At 40.9% G+C, this 23,380-nt stretch overlaps 1 protein-coding gene across 1 annotated transcript; it reads right to left on the reverse strand.

The window, feature by feature from the left end:
• Positions 1-1,095: 1,095 nt before the first annotated feature.
• Positions 1,096-22,848, reverse strand: LOC132777974 (phosphatidylinositol transfer protein beta isoform-like). The gene is made up of 12 exons (XM_060780553.2): positions 22,723-22,848; positions 16,714-16,744; positions 15,694-15,839; positions 15,521-15,612; positions 13,382-13,389; positions 13,008-13,082; positions 11,089-11,172; positions 9,103-9,180; positions 7,331-7,441; positions 7,049-7,171; positions 5,181-5,262; positions 1,096-2,128 (listed from the first exon to the last, which is right to left on the reverse strand). The coding sequence occupies exons 1-11, from the start codon at positions 22,740-22,742 to the stop codon at positions 5,215-5,217; spliced, it is 816 nt and encodes a 271-aa protein (XP_060636536.1). The 5' UTR covers positions 22,743-22,848; the 3' UTR covers positions 1,096-2,128; positions 5,181-5,214.
• Between the last annotated feature and the right edge of the window lie 532 nt (positions 22,849-23,380).

Raw genomic sequence — 23,380 nt, forward strand, 5'->3', positions numbered from 1 at the left:
GTTCTTCTGTGCAGGAGCTTGCCAAGATAGTTTGTATTATTTTGCTCTTCTTATGAATCATGATGTAAATATCTTATATGGAGGATGTATTTTGATTCACTGGACCAAATTTGGCACAAATACCTGATACACCCAAATTTGAATACTGGTGGGGTTGGAGGGGATTGATTTTGTCATTTAGGAGTTGTAGTTGCTGGGATTTATAGTTAACCTACAATCAAAGAGCATTCTGAACTACACCAACGATAGAATTGAACCAGGCCTGTAGCCAGGATTTTGATTCGGGGGGGGGGGGGGGGGCTGAGTCTGAGTGAGAGGGTCTACCCTAGCAAACCTTTTGTATCGTTACCCCAATACCCCCATGCATATGGGATATATTGAGCATGGTGATCAGATCACGATATGAATAAACATAACAGTTTAAATAATGTACCAGTAAGGCCTACTCATGGACCACCATAAGAATGGGGGGGGGGGGGGGGACTGAAGCCCCTCAAGCCCCCCCCCCTTCCCGGCTACATGCCTGAATTGAACCAAACTTGGCATGACTAACTGAAAATACTGGGTTTGGCATTGACCTTGAGTTTTGGAGTTGTAGTTCACCTACCTCCAGAAAGCACTGTGGACTCAAATTTGGCACGAATACTCAATATACCCAAATATGAACACTGGTGGAATTTGGGAAAAATAGAGCTTGACATCTGGGAGTCGTAGTTGCTAGGATTTATCATTCACCTACAACCAAAGAGCATTCTGAACTCCACCAACGATAGAATTGTGTCTAACTTCCCACACCGAACATCCGTGACCAACAAAAAATACTGCGTTTTCTGATGGTCTTTGGCACTTTGGCACCCTCTGACACTCTCTTGCGACCCCCCCCCCCCCCCGCAGGGATCCTGACCCCCAGGTTGAGAAACACTGACTTATATAAAATGGCAAAAATCAAGTTTGGATTTTTTGGAATTTGGAAGGGAATATTTTCGAGCCATGGCTGGTTGAATCTGTTGATGCAGAATCTATGGATAAGAAAGACCCAAATTAACTGCAACACGCCCGATCCTCTCCAGTGCCAAATAAGAAATTTTAGAAAAGTCCAACTTCAAGTTTCTTTATTGTTTTCCTTTTAAAAAAAGATTTTCAGTGTTTTTCTTTTATTAAAAAAAATACTGTCCAGATCCTTAGAACTGCAGCTTCGGGCCTCATTATTTCCACACATCTCCTTATTTCAGTCCTAAAGAGTCGCTGGGTGAAATGCGTGCGAGTGCCCCTCCTAAATGGGGAGAAAATACCTGCCCTGCTCCCCAAACTGGGATATGGGGGCAATGGAGGGGGAGAACATATGGAATTTATTTTTTTTTCAAAGCAGCACTCTTTTCAAGTCTATTTATACCGTGCTGTTTAAAAGAGGGATGAGAGCTCAAGACATTTTAGCCCCATAGGGAAGAAAACAGAGGGGTACTTTACTGCCTATAATGAAGCCAGTTTAGTGGCATATTTTAAACTCCGCCATACGACACAGGGAGAAGCCGAAGGGAAAAGGCATGGATTTCCACGATCCTGGAAGATGATATCTGAAGTAATGGAGGAATGTTTTCACATACATGTTCTGTAAAAAGACTAAGTTCCAATTCCTCACAGTGGAGGCCAAACTATATTCCTAAGTCCAACGTTTCCTTTTCCCCACCCTATGTTTAAACATTCCTGACCTTACTTCCCCTCCCTAAAAGTCCCACACCCACCCCAACCAAAATATGACTCCAAAGTATATTAATATTAATGTTATTAATAGCCCATGCATCCCTGCCTCTGCAGGGTGAAAAGGAGAGACATTCCCCCCAACACCCCTGAAAGGTCCCTCGCGTCCCCCTTTTTTATGACCACTCAACATGCGGCGGGGGACACCTATTAATCCATTATCAGTAAGAAGTAAACGGCAGTTTCAAGGGGGGTCCCCATGTTGATAGAAGCTGGGGTAGTCTGGAATCTATTTGGACCAGTAGGACGGAAAAGAACTCCTCTTCCCATCCCAAGTTGGCAGAGGAAGAAAGCGAGTGAGTGAGTGAGAGAGAAATAGAGCAGTCCCACAAAGATAGGTCCAAGTCTCGGGGAAGAAAGGGCACTGCACCTGCAGAACAAAGAGACACAAAGGAAGAAGGTAAGTGCTGGTAAACATTCTCTAAAATCCCTAGAGAATTCGAAGCAACTTGTCAAACTACAAATCTCAAGATTCTGAAGGATGAAGTCATAACAGTTCATTCATCTATATACCATATTTTTCCAGCATATAAGACGACTGGGCGTATAAGACGACCCCCAACTTTTCCAGTTAAAATATAGTGTTTGGGGATATACTCACCATATAAGGCTACCCCTCTTCCATTGCACACCAAATAATTTTTTTAAAAGCATCAGATTTGATTTCAATATGGTAATTTTCCTATTACTGTACCTCCTTCTCTGCCTCTCAGATCTCGCACATGTGCAACCTGCACCGCTTCACAGTAGTTCTTCAGGAGCGAGATCTGAGAGGCAGAGGAGGAGGTACGGTAATAGGATACAAGGATGGGCCAGACAGGTAAAAGAGGTGTGTTTTTCTGTGACATACTGTGTTTTGGTGTCAGTAAAATGATGATGATGATGATAATAATAATAATAATATCATTCTATGCTTCCTTTTTTCATTATTTTCTTTGCAATCATACTTTAAAACACTTAAAATTTTGAACACAGGGGAAGAGAGATAAACAAGAAGGAAATAAACATTCTTTCATCATTTGACCCATTGGTAGTCTAGCTCTACAATTGGCTCTTCACATTTGCAAGTTTTGCTTTTGCGGATTTGATTAATACATTTTCTGAAGCAATCTTTAGCACTTGTACAAGAGAATATTTCTCTACGCATTAGCAGGTCCTCCAATGTGATTCTTTGGTCAACTTCCACCACACATTGACAATAAAGGACCTAACGAGTCCCAGGGAGGTTTGCTCTTAAATTTTCCATTTTTTGCAGGGGTCTGGGACCCCTAATCCTTATGGAAGTGGAAGATCTACTGTTGTTCTTGACTTCATTGTCAAGAAAGAAGGAAACGAAAGAGGGGAAATGTCCGCAATACATGGATTCCTGCTGGCCGCAGCTTCAAACCTTTGCTTACCACTAGAACCAGGAACGGAACCTTGTGCAAACACAATTCCTAACCCAGTGAAGCAGAAGACAATCCATGAACTGAACCAGATACACAAAACATTCAGGCTCTGGAAATGTTAGCTCCAAATACTTGGCTTCTCCTCTTTTCCCAACACAGGTCATGACATCAGTGAATGAGGTCCATGAACAATCACCCCCCTCCAGAACAAGGTATGGAGTACATCTCCACCCTAATTAATTATGGCATAAAATCTCTTAGTTCCCCCAAGCAGAAGTAGTTTGTTTCACATTGAGGAGCTAGTACAGATTCCTGGAACTTGCTCACTCCTACTTTACAGAAAGAGCTATAAGGGAAAATAATGCAGTTGCACCAGATCCCATCTGATCAGCTAGGCAGAGTCAGATCTGGTTAGTACTTGGGTGGGAAACCACCAAAGAATACTTAGGGCTGTAGGCCATGTTTCAGAGTAAGGAAGTGGCAAAACCACCTCTGATTATTTCTTAAAAATCCCTATGGGATTCATGGAGTTGCCACATGCTCACACACATGGGCAACATATGGAGGAAACGACGTCTTCTGCCTGAGCAACATGATCTGATTTAATAGAGAGTCATGGGGAAAAGGAAGGGGCACAGTTCAGTCCTTAGAGAGCTGTAGAGGGGATGGGTGGAATCCACTCTCCCTCTGCAAATGCAGGATTCTGTGTTTACTTTCTAAATTTTAATTCTTTCCTCTTCGTTCCTGAATCTGCAAAACAGCGGAGATGAAGATGGAAAGCAGGGGCTACCATAAAGGTAAAGGTTTCCCCAACATTAAATCTAGTCATGTTCAACTCTGTGGGGTGATGCACATCTCCCTTTCTAAGCTGAAGAGCTGGTGTTGTCCATAGATGCCTACCAAGGTCACGTGGCCAGCATGACTGCATGGAGCGTCTTACCTTCCTGCAGAAGTGGTACTTATTGCTCTACTCACTTTTGGATGTCTTGAACTGCTAGGTTAGCAAAAGGTGGGGCTAACAGCGGGAGCTCACCCAGTTCCTTAGATTCAAATCGTCAACCTTTCAGTCAGCAAGTTCAGCAGCTCAGCAGTTTACCTGCTGCACCACCAGGAGGCCCAACTGTATTAAACTACTGTATAATTAACTGTAACTTTAAAAATATTTTTTGTGTATAGATTTATTTTGGTAGTTTTTTTATTGAATATGTAAATTTAAAAATAAAAATAAAAGGGAATGGCATAGTCAAATGCAAGGATTGCACTAATGTTCCGTTGTATTGAATTGGTCCTCATATATACATGTTTATAGATTTGTTTCCTTTTTTATGAATACGTTAATTTTTTAAAAAATTATACACATAAATTTTTTTAAAAAATCTTTCTTTAAAGTATAGGCAATCCAATCTTCCCCTGCAAGTTGTGGACAAGATAGGTCCTGTAGTTTGTTCTCAAGCTGAATTTGTATGTAAGATGGAACAGGCACATTTTTAAGTGTAACTGTGTGTGCCCCTATTCAAAAGCTATCACCTCACTTTCTGTCCTTGTGATAACTGGATTTTGAAAAACTTTGCTTGATGTGGAAACAAAGATAGGTGCTGAAGCTTCAGCAGAGACACCCTTTCCCCATAACTCTTTCAGGGGTGAATTTCCCTTCCTGGGGATAGATTTCTCTCAATTCCTGTTGTCTCACCCCAGTTCTTAACTATTGTTGTTGTTTATTTGTTTAGTTGTTTCTGATTCTTCGTGACCTCATGGACCACCCCACTCCAGAGCTCAGTCGGCCGTCACCACCCCCATCTCCTTCAGAGTCAAGCCAGTCACTTCAAGGATGCCATCCATCCATCTTGCCCTTGGTCGGCCCCTCTTCCTTTTCCCTTCCATTTCCCCCAGCATCATTGTCTTCTCTAAGCTTTCCTGTCTCCTCATGATGTGGCCAAAGTACTTCATCTTTGCCTCTAATATCCTTCTCTCCTGGTTTGCTCCAAAGCCCCCTCCCCCATAATTATGTGCTCCTTCTCCAGTTTCCCCAGTTACCTTGTCACTTCCTGGCCCAGGCAGAAAGGAGTGCTCACTCGTCCCCAGCAGTCATCCCTCTCACGCTGCCCTTCTGGCGTATCTGCAAAGAAAAGCACAGCCCTCCTTTACGCTGAATCTTTTGCCATTCTGAACTCTATTCACATTTGTATGGTTTTGCTGTTCATCAGCTAAATATACACTTCCGTTTTCAAAACACTCAGGCTATACCAAGCACTTTGATAATCCATTTCTGCAGGGGATACGTTCTTGGCTATAATGTATTTATTTGAAACAGCAGATATGACCAAATGTCCTTAGATTATTTCAGCATATCTGGGGAATCTGCTAAATCCTCCAAATGCAATTCTATAATAACTTTCAGGGAAAGCATACCAAAGAATAGAATGGAGCACCTAAGCAAATTCCATACTACTTTCATATGGGGACAATCTCATGCCAGATTTTATGTGTTTCCTCCACCACAGACATCCCAGTGTTTCTTACTCTCTCCATTGGTGTGGAATTTGCATGATCCTGCCCACTGCCTCTCCCTTAACCCTTTCCTACTCTTTTCAACTCTGTGTGCACAACAAACAGAGCAGAATCGAGCCTCAACTAAACATACTGGAGGAATTTGGGGGACTGACTTCACATGAGGGATATTGTAGTTCACCCTGCATCAAGACAGAGTGCTGTGACCTCCCCACTGACAATTGACCTGGACCACATTTGGCACGCAGAACCTCCATGACCGAAGAAAAATACTGGAGAGGTTTGGAGAGGGGGGGCTTACCTTGATTTATAGACATTGTAGATAATGGGATTTATAGTTCACCTGCAATCAAAGAGCACTCTGGACCCCACCAACAATGGCCCTGGACCTACGAGGGTTGAATGAAAAGTAATGCCTCCACCTTTGTTACTTGTGTTTGGATGGGAATATTTTAATAAATCAAACGGAGAAATAATCCTTAGAATGTGCTCCTTAATTACCACTATTCACTTTTCCAAATAATCACCAGACAATTAGATACATTTCTGCCAACGATGAACAAGTTTTCTGAAGCCGCCATGGAAAAAGTCGACACTGTTTCCGCAACTCATTGTGCACAGATCTTCTGATAGCCAAGCAAAGCAATAATGTGACCCACACATTCTTGTGAAATGCCGATTATGCTTGAAATTTCTCTCTGAGTGATATGACGATTGTCCTGAATCAATCTGTCAACCTTTTGCTTGTGATACTCGGTAGTTGCTGTCATAGGACGTCCAACTCTTTGTCATGCAAGTTAGATGTTCCCACCTCAACATCTTTAAACTTACTTGCCCAACGACGCACATCAACACAATCACCATAAACAGCTTGCATTCTCTGGTGAATCTCCTTTGGGGTGACACCTTCTGCTGTCAGAATTCAATGACTGCACGTTGTTTAAGTTGCATTGACCGACCGTCTGCACAGGGTTCCATATTTCACACTTTAACAACACAACTGTTCAATGCTAAGGCTTCCTGCCAAAATGTAACTGTAGAGGAGAGTCTACTGAACAAGCCAGTACCTGCCGCATACTAGTACTGCCATATGTTGAGGAGTTACGAAGGTGGAGGCATTACTTTTCATTCAACTCTCGTAACTTAGCACACAGAACCCTCATGACCAACAAAAAAATAATAATACAGGAGGGCTTTGGGGAAAATTCACCTTGATTTATAGAAATTTTAGTTAAGCTACATCCAGACAGCACTGTGATCGCAAACAACAATGGGTCTGCATTAAACTTGTCCCGACCCCCAGGTTGAGAAATGCTGGTCTAAGATGAAGCAACAGGGAAATCTGAACTTCCATTCCCATTCAGTTATCTAAAGGCAAAGCTCAGAAAGAATACCTCATCCAGCTCTCTCTGTGTCTCTTCCTCCATCCGCCGGATGTCAGCCATGCTTAAATCCACCCATTTATCCAACCAACAAAACAGCTGCCTGTGGAAGTTGGTAAAGAGACGTCTTTCTTGCTGTAAGAGGAGAAGAAAGAAACCAGGATTCTGAGAAGACAAGAAAAGGAACCCAAGCCCAGAAGGAAACAGCCTCTTGGATCGCATTTTGCAAAGCTTCCAAGACAGACTAAGCTTGGGCTTTAGCCGCCATCCCCATAAACAAAGCCCCAGGCTTACCTTCTGGATAAATTTTTCCACTCGACCCTGAAGGCCCCACCAGCGGAACTTCACTGTCACAAGTTTGTAGGCACACATGTGGGGACAATCTTCGTTATTGGCTAATTCTCGCTAACAAGGGAGAGGAGAGGAGAGGCTGGATGAGATCATGAAGTCAGTTGTCGTTGCTGAAGTTGACAGCAAAAATGTGGAGGCTGGATCTACACTGCCATACGAAATCCAGATTATCTGCTTTGAACTGGATTATATGGCAGTGTAGACTCATATAGAGCCCCCGGTGGCGCAGTGGGTTAAAGCACTGAGCTGCTGAGCTTGTTGATCGAAAGGTCGCAGGTTCGATTCCGGGGAGCAGCGTGAGCTTCCGCTGTCAGCCCTAGCTTCTGCCAACCTAGCAGTTCGAAAACATGCCAATGTGAGTAGATCAATAGGTACCGCTCCGGCAGGAAGGTAACAGCGCTCCATGCAGTCATGCCGGCCACATGACCTTGGAGGTGTCTACGGACAACGCTGGCTCTTCGGCTTAGAAATGGAGATGAGCACCACACCCCAGAGTCAGACATGACTGGACTTAATGTCAGGGGACTACCTTTACCTTTACCTTAAACTCATATAATCCAGTTCAAGGCAGATAATGTGGATTATCTTGTAAAGTGCTTAAAAGAAAATGTATAGGACCACTCATACATTCATTAAAGGACACTATGGTCAATGGCCCCTCGACTCTGGAACTCACTCCCCAAGGACATTAGGCAAGCCCCAACTCTGGCAGTCTTTAGGAGGAGCTTGAAAATGTGGTTATTTCAGTATGCCTTCCCAGAATAAGGAAACTCCCAGCAATATGTCCCTAAATGCTCTTTATTAGTGATTTACGATTGTCTGCACACTCATCCCTCTCCAAAACTTCTCAGTTCCATGCCACCTTGTCATGCCCAGCATTATTTTTTTTTAATTTTAATTATTACATTTGGCCCAGTTTTTAAGCGTGCCATGTTACTGTTAATGTTTATTGCTTATTTTTGCTTATGAGTTATTTATTGTTTTGTATTATTGTTGTTATTGTTTACTGTTGTGTTGTGGCTCATGTAAGCCGCACTGAGTTCCTTGGGGAGATGGTAGCGGGGTACAAATAAAGTATTATTATTATTATTATTATTATTATTATTATTACTATTGACAAAAAACATCTTCAGTTGTGTACGGAACAGTAATAATAATAATAATAATAATAATAATAATAATAATAAAGGAGCTCTTCATCAGAAGGCTTATCCCTCTTTTTTCCTTTTTCCTTATTTTATATATATATATACACACACACACACACTTTCTTCTTCTTCTTCTTTCTTGTTTTGTTATTATCAGATTCCCATACTTTGTACCCATTTCTTACTCTTTCCTTTTCCTTACTTTCCTTTAAATCAAATTGTTCCTCCACTTTACTTGGATAATTAAACACCTTCTTTTTTCCTTACTTTCTTATACAATTTTTTTTTTTTAAAAAAAGGCTGCTCCCTGTTGATGAATCAACCTCAATCAGGATGAACACAATGACAATGTGGAAGAGGTACAGTGTGCTTCAGCAGAGAGTATTGATTTTCAAGGTGTATCTTGTTTGTTTGGCTAAGTAGGCGCGTCAATATTTGTAGATCCATGGACACCCTGCCATGAACGGATCATCCTCAGAACTTCTGGAGTCTTAGAATGTAGCATGATCAGGAAATGGAAAACACACACCTGAGGGCCAATTTTCAAATTGCATTGGATAAACATACCTTCCAGTCAGGACCAAGAGGACCTCTGCCTGTCTTCTGCGATTTGAAAAGAGCTGGGTCTTCGTCTGGCTTGTAATCCTGGGTGAGGGAAAAGAGACAGAGAGGGAAGAAATTACCAAGGCTTTAACGATGCACAAAGGAATAAATAAAAATAGGAATTAAAGGATTCTTATCACAATGCCTTTTGGGGGGGGGGGTAGGTGGGTGGGTTAAACAGTAAATTGGAAAGCAGTCAGAAAAGAGCTAACTTGTCCTGACCCAAAAGGCACAGCATGACCCCCCCCCCCCCACTTTCCAGGAATAAATTGCCATGTTTCCAGGAATTATTTTGTGTCAGGAGCAACTTGGGAAACTGCAAGTTGCTTCTGGTGTGAGAGAATTGTCGTCTGCAAGGATGTTGCCCAGGTGATGTCCGGATGTTTGATGTTTTACCATCCTGTGGGAGGCTTCTCTCATGTCCTCACATGGGAACTCACCCTGCTCTCCAGATTCGAACCACCAACCTGTCGGTCAGCAGTCCTGCCAGCACAAAGGTTTAACCCATTGCACCACTGGGGGCTCCTGTTTCCAGGAATAAACTGCTGATGAAATGGAGAATTATTGCCCCCACAGGAATCTGGGATTAGCAGTTTTCCTTCTGAAAAGGTGTATGTTTTTCTGCATGAAGTTTTGGAACTAAACCTTTGCCACTATTTTTAAAAAACGGAAGTGAACTTCACACCACTTCTAGTTTGTTTCTTCCTCTCACCCAAACAAAACTGGGGTTGGTATAATCTCTGGGCCCACAGAGCTCATCTACTTCTGGTCTAAAACATAAACATGTCACTTGGAAAAAAGGAGTACTTTTTGGTTCCACATATTACTTGCACAACTTTAACAAGATTAGTGTAAAGTGTTTAAACCAGGCATGGGCAAACTTCACCCCTATGGGGGTTTTGGACTTCTACAATTCCTAACAGCCAGCAGGCTGGGTTACTGTGAGTTTTCCAGGCTATATAGCCATGTTCCAGAAGTAGTCTCTCCTGATGTTTCACCCACATCTATGACAGGCATCCTCAGAGGTTGTGAGGTCTGTTGGAAACTAGCCAAGTGGAGTTTATATATCTGTAGAATGTCCAGGGTGGGAGAAAGAACTCTTCTCTGTATGAGGCAAGTGTGAATGTTGCAATTGGCCACCTTGATGAGCATTTAATGGCCTTGCAGCTTCAAAGCCTGGCTGGTTGCTGCTTGGAGAATTCTTTTCATGGTTTCCTCCTTTCTATCGAAATTGAAAGTGTCCAATCTGGATACAATGTATTATTTGAGAACACAGAAATGCTGGATCACCATGTCAGACTACGTAGAGAAGCCACTGAAATCCACAATCATGTGGACAATTTCAACAGAAAGGAGGAAACCATGAAAAAAAAAATCTGGCTACCGGTATTAAAAAAAAACTATAAAATCAGGTCAGTAAATATAGAGCAACACTAAAAAAAGGGGAATTCCAGACAGGAAACAATCAGGGCCAGCTAACACCTCCCAACAAAGGATTCCTCCAAGCAGGAAGCAGCCAGGCTTTGAAGCTGCAAAACATTCCACACATATATAAACCCCACTTGCCTAGTTTTCAACAAACCACACAATCTCTGAGAATGCCTGCCATAGATGTGGGCAAAACATCAGGAGAGAATGCTTCTGGAACATGGACATACAGCAAGCCAATGATTCTGGCCATGAAAGCCTTTGACAACACAGCCAGTAGGCAGTTAGGAATTGTGGGTGCTGAAGTCCAAAGCACCTGAAGGGCCAAAGTTTGCCCATGCCTGGTTTAAGATGTTGCTGGGATTATTCTGATAGTAAGGGAGGGAGAAAAGGCTTTCTAACTCTGCTTTGACTCAACAACTCCATTTCTCCCATCAGAATACCACCAACTTCCCTATTTGGTCAACACTTTTTTCCAACTTCTTCCTTGACTAGTGATTGAGAACCAAGGTTGTCCCTTACATCATCAGAGACTTGTGTCCGGTCACCGATGTCTATATGAACAACCTCAACGTCTTTCCAAGTCTCAGCATCAAGCCCATGGACCTGTGGAAGAAGAAAAAAAAGAGAACGGCTGTATTTGGGAGGTGCCTCAGAAATCGTGGGTATCAGAAGGAAGACATTTGGTACAAGAACTTTAAGATGAATACATTCTGAATAGTCTTGGACTTTAGCTCACAGTCTGTCTGTTTTACATGCACTGACAATAAATAAGATAGGTATCTAAAAGTTATCCTGCTCTGAAACGAAGACACCCCTCTCTTAAGACTATTTTAGACAATCTGAGCTTTTACAAGTCATTTGGAACAATGATTAAAACTAGGTTGTTGTTTAAAAAACATAGAAAGTTTAATTTGTTTGTCAAATTTGAGATATATGTCACTGGAGTACACGCCCCCCCAAATGAGAAGTTTAGTTTCACAACCTTATGTATCTTTACGAGCTCCCTGCAAATAACTTGCTCCTATTTTTATCTCATTAGAGTTTTTAACATTTTATCCTGTACATGTGGCCCACCCACTGTTTACTGCAACTGTGTTTTTGTTTATTGTAATGTTATTTTGTTATTGTATTTTTTCCAATGTAATTTTGATGATGTTGCTTGTTGGTGGGGACGAGAGAGAGAGAGCCTTCTCGGTGGTGGCTCACCGGCTCTGGAACTCTTTCCCTAGAGAGACTATCTGGGACCCACCCTGTCCACCTTCCCAATTTGATCCAAAAGCAGCACATTATCACTATTCCCTAATTAGATATATAGTACTTTCCTTACATCACCCCTCCCCCTCAAGTTTCTATTCTTGTCATCTGCATTCAGCACTTTACCCAGCAGCCTTGTTCTTGGCAAATGATTTGCACCAGCCCACCCGCCTGAGCTCAGAACTTTGCACTAATCAGACCACTGACGGTTGTTAAATGTTTTCTATATATTGCATTGTGTATGGTTAAAGCACTGAGCTCCTGAACTTGTTGACCGAAAAGTCGCAGGTTCAAATCCAGGGAGTGGCATGAGCACCCGCTGTCAGGCCCAGCTTCTGCCAACCTAGCAGTTCGAAAACATGCAAATGTGAGTAGATTATTATGTGTTATTATGTGTGTGGATTATTTTACACTATGTTTTGTATTTTGCACCTGTTTTTCTATGTTGTACACCGCAATGAGTCGCCCTTGGGCTGAGAATTGCGGTATATAAGCGCAGTAAATAAATAAATAAATAGATCAATAGGTACCGCTCTGGCGGGAAGGGAACGGCACACCATGCAATTATGCCAGCCACATGACCTTGGAGGTGTCTACAGACAACGCCGGCTCTTTGGCTTAGAAATGGAGATGAGCACCACACCCCAGAGTCAGACACGACTGGACTTAATGTCAAGGGAAAACCTATGGTTGTTTTTATATTGCTGAAATTGTTTTTAACAAATCTGATGTCCTAATTTTTATCTATGTTGAATTTGGGCTTGGTCCCCATGTAAGCCGCCCCGAGTCCCTTCGGGGAGAAGGAGGGGTGCAAAAATAAAGCTGTTATTATCATCATAATAATCATTATTATTACATACATAATATTACGACACATTATAAACAGACAAAACATTAAATAGAGGAGGCTTGAGAAGGTTACTATCTCCAACATTCTGACATACTTTCCTCAATACATTTTAAAAATTCAGGTCCCATCCTTCCCTTACAAATAACATCAATAAGATGTCTAATATAAGGCTAACAAAGAAAATTATAATTTAAAAAAGAACAAAAAACAAGAATGAAAAAACTTAAACGTGAGTTTTCTAACAGCTCAAGGGATGTCTTTAATATATTTTTCTGCTAGCAGACAGATAAAAAAGGTGGAGGTAGCTTGGCCTCCCTTGGCATGCACAACTTACATTGTCTTGGTCGCCTAAATCTGGTTTGTGCCATGTTTCAATTTTAACGAAAAAATCTTCCTTCATGTATTCATTCTGTGCAACGAGAAGGAAAACGAGTTAGTAACCCAAAATCCTTTGCGGTGACCCAAAATCCTAAGAGGGCCTACAAACTGCAAAGCCAGAAATGACTTCTAATAATATTACCCCGAATGCTCTGGGTAAATTCTTGTGGGTGACATATAATAAGTGAACTTCTCAGGGTGAGTGTGAGTTTAGTGGAGATAAACAAGGACACAATTATATCCATGACGTCAGAGCAGTTTGGGGTGATCAGAAAAGCTAAGAAGCACTTCTGCCCAACCCACAGTCGCCCCTTTCCCCAAACAACTCACCGTAATAACTGCAGCAGATGGGACCGAAACAAGAGAAAAAGAGAGAGCATGTTAGGGTAGTATTATGACAATAAACGTCTTTCTAAACCAGATTAAGACACATTTTCCTAGCACAGAGTTCCCAGTCATTGCATAATAGTCAGCCCTACAGATTCAACTATCCGTAGGTTTAAAACATTCAAAAGAAAATTCTAAAAAACAAATTTTGATTATGCCATTTTAAATAAGGCAATGGTGCTCAATCTTCCTAATGCCAAGACCCCTTAATCCATGTTGTGGTGACCCCCAACAATAACATTATTTTCGTTGCTACTTCATAACTGTAATTTTGCTACTTGGCACAAATACTCAAACTTGGCACAAATACTCAAACTTGGCACAAATACTCAATATGCCCAAATGTGAACACTGGTGGAGTTTGGGGAAAATAAACTTGACATTTGGGAGTTGAAGTTGCTGGGATTTATAGTTCACCTACAATCAAAGAGCATTCTGAACCCCACCAATGGGAAAATTGGGCCAAACTTCCCACACAGAACCCACATGACCAACAGAAAATACTGTGATTTCTGATGGTCTTTGGTGACCCCTTTGACACCCCCTTGTGACCTCCCCGAAGGGTCCCGACCCCCAGGTTGAGAAACTTTGATATAAGGCATAATTTTACTACACCACTGTATATAATCGGACTTGAGAATCCATGGATCCATGGGGAGCCCTGGAACTAAGACCCAGAGGATACAAAGAGCCCACTGTATATAGTACAGTATTATCTAAAACTAACACTTTATCAAAAATGTTTAACTTCCGAACAAGCCTTAAAAGCCAATCTCGCAACAAGAGCAGAATCAGATGGTGAAAGATAAACCTTTTAGCCTCAGCCTTATCCATCTTTACAACCCCATATATGTTCAGGTGTGTGCATGTCAATGTCTATTGATATTTTGGTGTCTGAGATGGAGTAGCTAAAGATGCTACACACCACACCATAGTACACAAAATCAACCAAATTATTTCAGCATGTGAAAAAGAAATTCCTCTAAGCACCTCTTCTCCCTCCCAGGCAAGAAGAATACAACATGTTTTTCATGGCCATCCAAAGTCTTATATGACACAGGGAGGCTCCCGGCTGCAGAAATTACCTCTCTCAATTCATGAAGACAACACTATTCATTATATAGCAAGTAAACACCTCTGAAGGACTTTTTTTTGCATAAGCCACTATTTTCTAAGAGCATGACTGGTTCCCATTATATCCTACGAAGCACTGATATGGCTGTAAATGAGGGAATTTGTTTTCCAAACAATCAGAAAGGACAAATATTCCTAACCTCTGTTTTAAAAGACAGCTACAAATCAGGCAGTAAGCCAGCCTCCATCCTGCTGAGAGGCTCCGGTCTCTTATCCCAGAATATTGAGGCAGAAAATCCCACAATATCTGTTTCGAACTGGGTTATCTGAGTCCACACTGCCATATATTCAAAATGTGGGATTTTATTCAACTGCGTGGAAGGGACCTCCATTTCTCTTTAAACCCATTCAGTATTTCAAATGCTTTGCTAGAAAGGTCAACTAGTCGCCTGAAACTTGTAAGAACCCAGCTTTCCCACACATTTCCTTGCAAACCAAACTGAATTCCCCCAGTTTGAGAATGTTGGATATGTTCTAGGTCAGAGCTTGTACTTTTCCGAACTACAACTCACAGAATTCCTCCAGGTTCTGGACATTGTGTTGATGGGTATCTGAGAATTGTACTTCAAAGGGCCACTTCCCTAAACTGTGCTGTAGGTTTAGCTCAAAGGAAGACAATAGCAAATGGAAAACAGAATAGTCCACAATCCTCTGCCACAAAGTCAACAATTCTATAGCAGTGGAGTCTGTGGCTGAAAAGCAGAAGCTTCTTGGCTTAGTGTGAAAAGTTTTCTTGAACAGCTTGAAAACCAGCATTCTGTGCATGATGCGGTATTGAATTTTTGCTGTAGTTTGTAAGCTGCCCTGAGTCCCCTTCGGGGTGAGAAGGGCAGGGTATAAATATAGTAAATAAATAAATAATAAATCTATCCCCTGATTTAAATGTGCCCAATGAGCCCCCAAATCAGGTTTCCTTCCCCCTTTTCCCGATCTTTCTTTAGGACCCACCTGTTCGACAATAAGGATAGGCATTCCAGGCTCTTTCATGAACAACTAGGGACCCCTCAGGGGCAAACATCTTAATGAACCCAGGAACTTTGCTGTAAGAGAGAGAGAAGGAATAGGATAGCATTATACAGTGGCCTGAAGTTTTGGACCCCTGCACCCAGGGCAATTCTTACCTCTGGAGATGGTAGATCTTGTGGGTGTATTGCCCCCGTTCCCCTTCTCGCTCGTAGGGTTCATTTGTGAGCACCTCAATGCCTTCACCACCGCCAGTGTTGTTCTTGCTGGCTTCGGCCACAGAGAACAGCTGCCCCACTTGGTACTGAGAAAACCAAAAGAGAAGTGCGATTGAAGAAGGTAAGAGAAAAAAGTGATGGTTTCCCCACCTCCAAGATAAGCCTTATTTATTTATGACATTTATATGCCGCCCTTCTCACCCTAAAGGCGACTCAGAACAAGATATATATACATACAATATATTATATTATTAGCATAGCACAATATCAGTATTATATATTACTATATTGTACTAAACCATTATATTGTAATATTAGTAATATTACATATAATATAAAATAGATAATTATAATATCATTATTTTTATTATTATATTGTATTACATTATAATATTATAAATATTATATGTATATACAATATATTATATTACTAGGCGTCCCCTGCCATGCATTGCTATGGCTCAGTCTGTGTATATGTGTTTTGTGTGTGTATATATTTGTGTATATGTGTAAATACCTTGCTTTGCACATGCATTTTTTTTGGCTTTTAAAGTCTTTTCTGCTGTGTTTTTCAACGTTTTATGAGTGATGGTCACTTGTTGGCCTAATAGGTGTATTGTGTCCAAATTTGGTGTCAATTCGCCAAGTGGTTTTGGAATTATGTTAATCCCACAAACGAAAATTACATTTTTATTTATATAGATTAGCATAGCACATAGAACAGTGGCAGGCTATAAAACCCTTCCCCATTTCTGGTAGACGTGAAATGCAAAGAAATCTGGGAAACAGCTTAGAAAAGTTACTTGTTTTGGAGTATGACTCCCAGAGAAGCATGACCAGTGGACTTGTTACTTGGTCTGAAAAAGTAATTCTTCCAAGCTCTGGATTCTGGAATCACTTCTATCTTTGTGCTGATTTATGTAAAGGGAACAACAAAACAGTACGTATGAAGGTACTCACCTCTTCTACGGAGCAAGGCAACACCACCCGGCTAGTTTTCAAGAGGAAACAACAGAGAAAAAAGAAAAAGAGGGAATAAGCAAAAGTTAGACCAAGGATTCCAAAAAGGTCAGCTCTCCCATTCTCATGTACTAGACAAAAAGGAAATATTTCAAATATTATCTCAACCAATATCTCTCTTATAAACCACAACTCTACTATCTGAACTAAATATTTATGTTAACCAAATCAGGCCGCTACCAGATTCAGAATATAATGATTACCATAGATTCAGGGAAGCAATTATATGCAAAGCATACAATTGTATTGCATTTTGTGGTTTAACAATAATTTTCATCCCAAGACTGTATTCTGGATGGTTGTTCCATAATGTCAAGTCATTTCTGACCTACAGGGTTTTCTTGGCAAGATTTGTTCAGAAAGGTTTGCCAAAGCTTCTCTGAGGCTAAGTGTATGATTTGCCTAGTGGGTTTCATAGCTAAGCAGGGATTCAAACCCTGATTTCCAGAGTTGTAATCCAACACAGGCCTCTGGTGGAGCAGTGGGTTAAACTGCTGAGCTGCTGAACTTGCTGAACAAAAGTTCAGCAGTTCGAATCCGGGGAGCAGAGTGAGATCCCACTGTTAGCCCCAGCTTCTGCCAACCTAGCAGTTCGAAAACAAGCAAATGTGAGTAGATCAATAGGTACCACTTTTGCGGGAAGGAAATGGCACTCCATGCAGTCATGCTGGCCACATAACTTTGGAGGCATCTACGGACATCGGCGGCTCTTTGATTTAGAAATGAAGATGAGCACCACCCTCAAGAGTCAGACACAACTAGACTTAATGTCAAGGGGAAACCTTTACCAACATTCAAACAACCATGCCATGTTGGTTCTTATGATATTAGCATGTATTTCACAATACTAATACCTCGCTCTTGTATTAAATAATTAAGGCAGTCTTCCTCATTTCCTGCACCTCTACACATAAGAATACCACCTGAATGATACAGAATTGGGAAATTGGAAGGGCTCCATAGTCCAACTTCCTATTCAGTGCAGGAATTCTAGCTAGAACATCCCCAGCAGGTAGCTATCCCCCACCCCCCACCCCTTTTTTTGAAGGCATCCAGAGAAGGAGATCCCACTATCTCCCTAGGCAACTGGATTTATTGCTGAACAGCTTTTCCACAAATGTTCCATCTAAATCTACCCTCCTGTAAGTTAAAAGTATTAGACTTGGTACTATCCTTTAGGGTTGCAGATAACAAACCTATACCTTCCTGACCACAGAACTGTGCTGGAGGATGTCAAGAGAAATGCACTCTCTAGGAATTTCTAGGGCCTCCAGTACAACTCTATAGTCAACTTCTGGTCAAAGTTGACCATACATTCATGCTAAAGGACCTAGAGATTTCTAGAGAGAACATATAAATCAAATTTGTGAATAATTTAATCCACAAAAGTGAAATCCACAAATGCAGGAGGGCCCACTGTATATTGACATGTAAGGCCCTTCCACACAGCTGAATAAAATCCCAAATTATCTGCTTTGAACTGGAATATATGGCAATGTGGAGTCAGATAACTCAGTTCAAAGCAGATACTGTGGGATTTTCTGCCTTGATATTCTAAGTCATATGACTGTATGGAAGGGCCCTTAGAGAGCCATACATGTGGCACAACCTTGAAGTTATCTAAAGTATGTTAACTGACCACTTCATAAATTTCATAACCCAAGCTGGAATACAGCTACTTCTCTCCCCCAAAGGGAGTTGCTATTATGCAATCTGATGTGGAAAGGGTGTTTCTAGAAAGCAAACAATTTCTCACTCAAGTAGGTTTGTCAGGTAGGCAAATACCTGTGAACTAGAAACTTATGCAGACATACTGGAAAAGTTGGCACAAACATATTATTCTGCATAACTAACAAGTATTGCCATGTATATGTACTATATTCTCCTGTTTGAAACAGTATTCAACTATCTGATAAATTCATGGTGCATCTACACTGTAGAATTAATGTAGTTTGATACCACTTTAATTGCCATGGCTCATTGCTGTGAAATCATAAGAGTTGTAGTTTTACATGGGCCTTTCACCTTCCTTGCCAAAGAGTGCTGATGCCTCACCAAAGTACAACTCTCAGGATTCCACAGCTTCGAGCCATGGCAGTTCCAAATGGTGTCGAACTACATTAAATGTGCAGTGTAGATGCACCCTCGGATTGTGTAAAGTATGGTTAACATGTTGAAAACTTGCTGTAAGCTGATCAGAACCAAAGGACTTGAACAGAATACAAAACTATCACATATCAGTTACACCATACCTACTACACTTTCTAGCAGGGCTCATATATCACATTTCTCTGCATTCATTAAGAAAAACATATGGCAGGTTTGTTTGGTATGGGATCAATGAGACCCATTTAACAGGAACATAACTAGTTAGAAAACAGCCTCAGATAACTTCAAGGTGATATTAGATTCCCATTGGCGCTAACAAACATACACCAACAGCTGGGGATGATGGGAGCTGGAATCCCAACATCTGGAAGGTTGCAAATTCCCCAGATCTGGTAGAACATAGTCCTGCATTGATAACACTGGCTTTAATGTCATCTTGAATGTGAACCTAAGTTGAATGGGGCTTTTTTTCTTTCCAGGATTGATAGACACCCCACATTTATCATTTCATTTCTGCCAATGAAATAGGAAGTCAAGCCGTCATTTCCAACCCTGCCTTCACCACAAGGATGTTACTTCTTACAATTCTTTCCTATCACGTGTCCTGGCTTGCTTTAGGAAGGTAAGTCTGTTGCAAACTTCCCGTAGATCACTGCCTGAGCATGATTTGTGGTAATGCCTTGGCACCACAAACAGCCCTGTTAACTCAGAATAAAGTTTTACCTAAATTCCTTCGGCCTTGTTGCTAAAGCAAATTGAAAAGAAAAGGGAGGAATGTGGATCCTGGGTCTGATGAGGATTCCTCTGATCAGGAACAACATCAAACTAATAATATTCATTAACTTGTAGTATTGTACTTTGTCTAAGAACAAAAAGAAACAAAGCACTTTAGATAGCAACCCTCTTGCCTTCTACTGCGAAAATACGCAGAGCTTGGAAAAAATATACTATTTGGGGTTGTAACTTCCAATATCCCCAGCAAACCTTTTTACTTTCTGTTTCTGACAGGACACATCTGGGTTGCATCTAGACTGTAGAATTAATGCGGTTTGACACCTCTATGGCCTAATGCTATGGAGTTATGGGAGTTGTAGTTTGCTGAGACACCAGAACTGCTTGGTAGAGCACCTGAAGTCCATGTCAAACTAAAACTCATATAATTCAATAGCATTGAGGCATGGTGATTAAAGTGGTGTCGAACTGCATTGATTCTACAATATAGATGCTCCCTTTTTTCAAAACAAAACAAAGAAAATGGTGTTCTAGGTTATAAATGCAAAATATTAAGAGATTAATATACAGTTTGAACATCCCTTATCTGGAATTCCAAAATCTGAAATACCTCAAAATGTATGTATCTACAGTATCATTAATTACACCCCACTTTTCCTCTCTTAAAAAGAGACACAAAGTGGCTAACAATGTTATAAGTTAAGATCAAATAAAGATGTACAACTCATGGTCCAAATGGTTGGCTGAGACAGTGACACCTTTGCTTTCTGATGGTCCAAAGTACACAATATTTGCTTCATGCACCCGATTGTTATAAAAAAGTGTATGAATAAGAATATAGTATAAATAAATATTTTATAATATTCTGTATTGTATAAAACGACCCTCAGATTATGTGTATGTGTGTATATATATATATATATGAGAGTATGTATATAGAGGAGGGAGGAGAGGGAAAGGATTCTCTGTTAACCAGAAATCATAAGCAAAGTTCAGAAAACATTGACAAAGTTGTTTTTATAAGACAGTAAAACTGTGTCACATTGAATTTGTCTTTAATTTAATTTGCCTTTAATGACTGTACTTTAATATCAAGTCAATACTGTGTACTATTTAGGCCTAGTGTCTGCGAGTTGCTATTACAAATAGGCCTAATAGTATCCCCCATATAAGGCTTAACTCATACTATATCACAAACTCTGTACTGACTTCATATTTGTATTGAAACACAGTCATTAGAAGCAAACAAAAAAAAAAACAAACTCAAATTTACATTTCTGCTGATTTTTATTTTAAAAAATTGCCAGTTATTTGAGAACCCTTCCACACAGCCATATAAACCAGAATATCAAGGCTTTGAACTAAAGCTTTGAACTAAGGCTCTTTGCACACTGCTGTATAAAATCCACATTGAACTGAATTATATAGTAGTGTGGACTCCGATAACCCAGTTCAAAGCAGATATTGTGGATTATATGCCTTTATATCATCCAGTTCAATGGCCGGGCTGAGGGCCCTTCCACACAGCCATATAACCCAGAATATCAAGGCAGAATAACCCACAATATCATCATCATCATCATTTAATTACTTATTAATCGCCCTCCATCCAAGATGCTCTAGGCGATTTACAAGCTAAATTGTAAAGGATAAAAATACATACATACATATATTTATAAAATCAACATAGATCAAAAGCTCTATCTGCTTTGAACTGGAATATATGGCAGTGTGGACTCAGTTCAAAGCAGATATTGTAGGATTTCCCGCCTTGATATCCTGGGTTATATGGCTGTGTGGAAGGGCCATATAACAGCTGTATAATATCCATATTGAACTGGATTATATGGCAGTGTGGACTCAGATAACCCAGTTCAAAGCAGATACTGTGGATTGTCTGCCTTGATATTCTGGGTTGTACAGCTGTGTGGAAAGGCCCTGAGTTCACAGTGCCATATAATCCAGTTCAATGTGGATTTTATACAGCTGTGTGGAAGGGACCTGAGAATCTAATGTATTGTATAAAAAGTGCCCTGAAGGGGATATATATATATATATGTTTCCACAACCCGCCCCATCACTTTTTCACCCATGTCCAGCATTATTTTTAAATTTTAACTATATTTGGCCTACCCATAGGTTTTAAAGTGTGTTATCCTATTGTTAATGCTTATGTTATTATTTTATTGTCTTGTTTGTTTTTAAATTGCTTGTATTGTTGTTGTTATTGCTTGTATTGTTGTATTCTGGGCTCGGCCTCTTGTAAGCCGCACCGAGTCCCCTGGGGAGACGGTAGCGGGGTATAAATAAAGTGTTATTATTATTATTATTATATACACACACACTCAATACACACATATATACACATACATATATACACACCAATGAATATATATATATATATATATATATATTATCTATCTAACCTGGATCAGAGAACATTATCTAACCTGTATGTAAGACTGCCTAGATCTGAAATCACCAGGAAATATGAGAGATCTATGTGTGTGTGTGTGTATAAACATCAATAAATATATATTTATATTATTTACAACCATCAATGAAAATATATAAAGTATAATATAAGTATATTATTATTAGAAAACATATAATAATCCTCAATAATGCATACAATAAACATCAATGAATATATATAGAAATTATAATAATAATAAATACATATAGTTATACACATCTATTATTATAAAGTATATTATGCCAATTATATTATATATAAACCCCAATGAATATATTTATATATTAATTATAATATATTTATGACATTCTTATACATATAATCTTGAATGAATGTCATGAGACTTGGGTCCCATCTCTAAGAGATGTCCTTATGTACATGCAATTATTCCAAAATCATAATAATACAAACTAATGGAAAGAGGGAGTATTTCACTTGGGAACAGAGATATTCCTCCAAGCTGTCTACAGAGATATGAAAAACAGGAAGGGAAAGGCAGGCAGAGCTGGGGGCAGCCATATGCAGCAGGCTCCCTCCTTGCTGGGCCTCCCCAGCCCCATGGAAGGCCCCTTCCCTCCCTCCCCAGGCCCCTCTGGGCCTTCCCCTCCCTCCCCTCCCCGCCCAGGACTCACAACTCTTTGATCAGCACCATCCTCCCGTTCCTCCAGCGCCCCGCACGCCAAGAACACCAACCCTTCCTTTCCTCCCCTGCTCTCCCCCTCCAGCCCGGCCATTGACGCCACTTCCGCCCTCACGCCAGCGCCCGCTCGCTTGAGCCTCCCCTCCGCGACGCCACTTCCGCCCTCACTCGGGCTTCTCCTTCCCCTCCGACGTTGAGCGAAGGCCGTCGGGCGATCTTTGATTGACAGCGCCACCCAGGCAGTGCAAGGGCGCCCAGAGGCAAAGGGCCGCTAGGTGGCGCGCTCATCCAACGGCCTCCTTCGCCCTGGGCGCGTAGCTCACACGCGCCATCTAGTGGTGGGAAATATATTTGGAAATGCAGCGCCTTATAAGGCCCCATCTACACCACCATAGAATACTAATACTAATCCAACAACCACCATGTCAGACTACACAGAGAAGCCATTGAAATCCACAAGCATGTGGACAATTTCAACAGAAAGGAGGAAACCATGAAAATGAACAAAATCTGGCTACCAGTATTAAAAAACTCTAAAATTACTACAGCAAAACAGCAGAGAGGAAACAACCAGGCACATCTTAACACCTCTCAACAGAACATTTTCCCAGGCTCAGCCAGGCCTTCAAATGCTAATGAAGGTGGTCAGC

Source organism: Anolis sagrei, chromosome 6 (assembly GCF_037176765.1).
Source record: "Anolis sagrei isolate rAnoSag1 chromosome 6, rAnoSag1.mat, whole genome shotgun sequence".
Classification (NCBI taxonomy): Eukaryota; Metazoa; Chordata; class Lepidosauria; order Squamata; family Dactyloidae; genus Anolis; species Anolis sagrei.

What these genes read in the sequence shown, in the direction of transcription:
- LOC132777974 (XM_060780553.2), bottom strand. Translation starts at nt 22,742, where the DNA reads ATGGTGCTGATCAAAGAGTT. An exon ending in TGCCTTGCTCCGTAGAAGAG is followed by an intron (nt 15,840 to 16,713) that starts GTGAGTACCTTC and finishes TGGTTTTCTCAG; the next exon opens with TACCAAGTGGGGCAGCTGTT. An exon ending in CACAGAGAGAGCTGGATGAG is followed by an intron (nt 5,263 to 7,048) that starts GTATTCTTTCTG and finishes TTTTCTTTGCAG; the next exon opens with ATACGCCAGAAGGGCAGCGT.